The sequence below is a fragment of the Perissodus microlepis genome, chromosome 6 (genome assembly GCF_051167445.1).
Source record: "Perissodus microlepis isolate ML-2025 ecotype Zambia chromosome 6, ASM5116744v1, whole genome shotgun sequence".
Lineage (NCBI taxonomy): Eukaryota > Metazoa > Chordata > Actinopteri > Cichliformes > Cichlidae > Perissodus > Perissodus microlepis.
The window spans coordinates 10,800,001-10,803,544 of NC_140466.1; the positions used below are offsets into that span (position 1 = coordinate 10,800,001).

Genomic DNA, 3,544 nt, shown 5'->3' on the forward strand with positions numbered 1-3,544 from the left:
AGTTGCCTAATAATTATGCACAGTAATAGTCACCTGCACACACAGATATCCCCCTAAAATAGCTAAAACTAAAAACAAACTAAAAACTACTTCCAAAAACATTCAGCTTTGATATTAATGAGTTTTTTGGGTTCATTGGGAACATGGTTGTTGTTCAATAATAAAATTATTCCTCAAAAATACAACTTGCCTAATAATTCTGCACTCCCTGTAGTGTGAACGCTCAAAGCGGCCCGCATGCGCAAAAGAAGATGTCACACACAACGCGCTCTGTTTAGACCCAGAGCAAACAATATTGTTTGACTGATGGCCCTTAATATAAAGACTTCGGACTTCACGTTTCCCAATTTTTGCTTTAAGTTATTTTGTTATTTACATAATAATGTAGATAACCTAATAATTATCCTTATTGCTGTTTTAGAGAGGAGCAGTGCTTCAAAGGATAGTTGCAGATTTCTGTCAGAATCTGCAGATTATGCAGTACAAATTAAATGTTAACGTTTCTCCAACGTTGTCTTCCCAGCAGTTTCACCGGATGGCCAGGAAGCGTTCGCGATGTCTTATCGGGCGCTTCTCCGGCGCTGATAATTGGCGTCTGTCTTGTGTCAGTGACGTAAAAGACGGATTTAATGCGACTTGACCATTCACACAGCAGTCGCTTTCTGAAACATCGGATATGTATCGGATTCAGTACCACATACGAAAGTGACCCAGATCGGATTTGAAAATATCGGATTTGTGCCGTTCACACTGTCATACCATGATCGGATATGGGTCGCATAGGGTCAAAAAAGTCGGATTTGATGCGCTTTCGCCTGCAGTGTGAACGTAGCCTTAAATGGCTAAATTATCTCCTCAACATGTCTTGAAATTCTTCGGAGGCCTGGCAATGAACTTTTCATTTTATTCAGGTGTGTTGACCCAGGGTTATATCTAAAACCTGCAGGACACCAGCCCTTGAGGGCTGGAGTTAGACACCCCTGACTTAGACCATATTCTGTTGAAGGTATCCCTCTGCACTATGAGAAAGAAAGACAGTTGTATAGGTCTCTTTTATACTTATGCATATACAAAGGTTTTCTATCATTAGAATTCAGTTTATTCACTGGTATGTTGCCCAGAAATATGGTTTCAAAAGTTAAAGGAAAACTGAACGGCTACCTTGAGGTACCCCTGAGCCCGGTACCATCCCTACACACTGGTCCCTGGGTGCCAAATGGCTGCCCACTGCTTCACTGAGTGAATGGGTTAAATGCAGAGAGGAATTTCCCCATGTGGATCAATAAAGTATATATTATTTTTATTATTATATTTTTATGTATTGCATTTGATACATTGGGTGTTTTTGGCAACTTTTTGTTAACAACAATGTTAATTTTAGATTAAAAAAAAAAAAGAGAGAGAGAGTTTGGTCTGTAACATTTTGAAATTATGGCAAGTATTGATCATGTTTATGAGATCGAGGTCTCCAAAACTCTTGTATCAAATATGATACAAAAGGGTATTATAGAAAGATTTTTTTTCTTATGTCCATTGCATATATATCATCTGTTTCATTTTTTAATCTTATTATATCAGGTTTAATATCAGCATTCAGCATCACAGAATGTAGATGTTGCAGATCTAACAATTTCTCTTCCAAGTGAAAATTTTCCCTACTTGATTTTTTCAGGTAGGAGAATATACTGTTTATTTTCCCTCTAATCAGTGCCTTCAGTGTGCAACATAATATTCCCTGTGACACCTCATTCTCGTTATGATGTAATTAAATCTCTATTTCTTTTTTCAAACTCTCTTTAGCATATGGGTAATTTAGAATGTTTGTTCAACCTCCATAAGGTAGATCTATTTTTCCTGTTCAGGCAGATGTCATCATAAACAGAATTATGATCTGAAATGGTACAGGGACCTATTTCACATCACCACTGATGTTGATTGACACCAGTTTCGTTAACCTGCTACTCATCTAAGTTGCAGCCCCTGTAGTTATTATACACAGTTTGATGGGCTCCCCGCTCACCCTTGTAAACAGTGAGCATAGAACACATAAAAAAGATAACATCAAAGAGGACCAAAAATCAAACTGAGGTCCTAACTTCCAAGGTAAAGGTCTCTGAGATGGACCCTGCTTCACCTCCAAAGGCAGCATCTTCATCAGTCTGTGAAGGAGGTCCTTGATGGCTAAGGTCTCACAATAGAAACTACCTCTGAGAAAACCTACTTATTTATTTATTTTGCACCATAAACCGAATATAATAGTCTCAAGTATTGAAAACAGAGTGGGTAAACCTCAATCCTGAGGATGAAGGCGCTCTCCTCCTGAAGGCTCTGAGTTTTTCTTTGTAACCAGGGTCCCGCTTCGTGTTCGCCACGCCGCTCCCTGGTTCTTTGCCCACCAAACTGAATTAAACTAAAGCCAATTTGCACCAATCCTTTCCTGTATTGTATGAAATAAATCCCAAACAAACAAGCAAGGTAGATTTAAGGTTCAATCAAATGTTATCATGTTGCTGCTCATAGTGTTACAATACATATGATATTTCTGACTTTTTAAACTTGCCTGTGTGAAGACCCATTGTTTTTGGTTTTTTCCTCTCACTTTGCTTTGCTCAGATACCAGTATGTGCTTGGTGAGAGAACCTGGATTGAGTACTGGCCCACACCTGCCGAGTGCCAGACTAGGGAATATCATTCTACCTGTGTGGGAATAGAGGACCTGGTCCAGATATACAAACTCCATGGATGTCCAAGGAAGTGAACCTGAGAACTACATAGAATTCTACTTTTTGTTTTGAATTTACAAAATTTACAATTCTGATATGGGATGCAAAAGTCATAATATTGCAACAGAACTGTTAATTAAAATATCCATATGTGTGCTAATTGAAAGTAGAATTTAAGTTAAATACAGGTCAGTATGGATTAAAGTCTTTCATGGGATAAAGCAATGCAATAAACACGATAAACTGAAAAAACAAACCTTACCTAATAATATCATCTTCAGCTCTTTAGATGCTAGTGTAATAAGTAGTTCTACTAGCACATGCTACCTTTGTTAACAATACTGAATTTTGCTTCTTTATTTTCTCTCAAGCAGTTAATAAACATAAGCTTGATATGAAATGATGTTCGTTGTTTGAGTTAACAATGTGCTACCTATTGATTTTACACAGTCCATATTCATGCAGATCTTGCATTCTTGCAATGAGTTGTGCACCTACCCTTACAAAATAACACATTCAAAACATTGTCTGTTTTTATTACATCAGGAATAGGATCATCACATTATAATGATATGTCTTTGAGATGGTTATTAATATTTTTTTCTGTAATGATTGAAATTTTATTTTTGAAGACATTCGTGAAGTCATTACTACTTAAGGTTAAAGGAATACTTTGCTCAACAGCAATTTGACTAAGAGAAAATTAGGGTTGTTCCTATTTTGTTCAATGAGTGGTGAAAAGCAAGATATGAGCTTTTCAAACTTGATTTTAAACATTTTGAGAGAAGTCAGTTGAGTCCAAGAACAAATTAAATGCTGTG

General features: G+C 37.0%; 1 protein-coding gene across 1 annotated transcript in view; it reads left to right on the forward strand.

The window, feature by feature from the left end:
* LOC146385132 (complement C3-like) overlaps nucleotides 1-3,112 on the forward strand; it is a 40,267-nt gene extending 37,155 nt beyond the window's left edge. The window contains exon 43 of the mRNA XM_084930708.1: nucleotides 2,614-3,112. Coding sequence (XP_084786834.1) covers nucleotides 2,614-2,758 — 145 coding nt within the window. The 3' untranslated portion in view covers nucleotides 2,759-3,112. The remainder of the gene's footprint in view (nucleotides 1-2,613) is intronic.
* The last annotated feature ends 432 nt before the right edge of the window (nucleotides 3,113-3,544 follow it).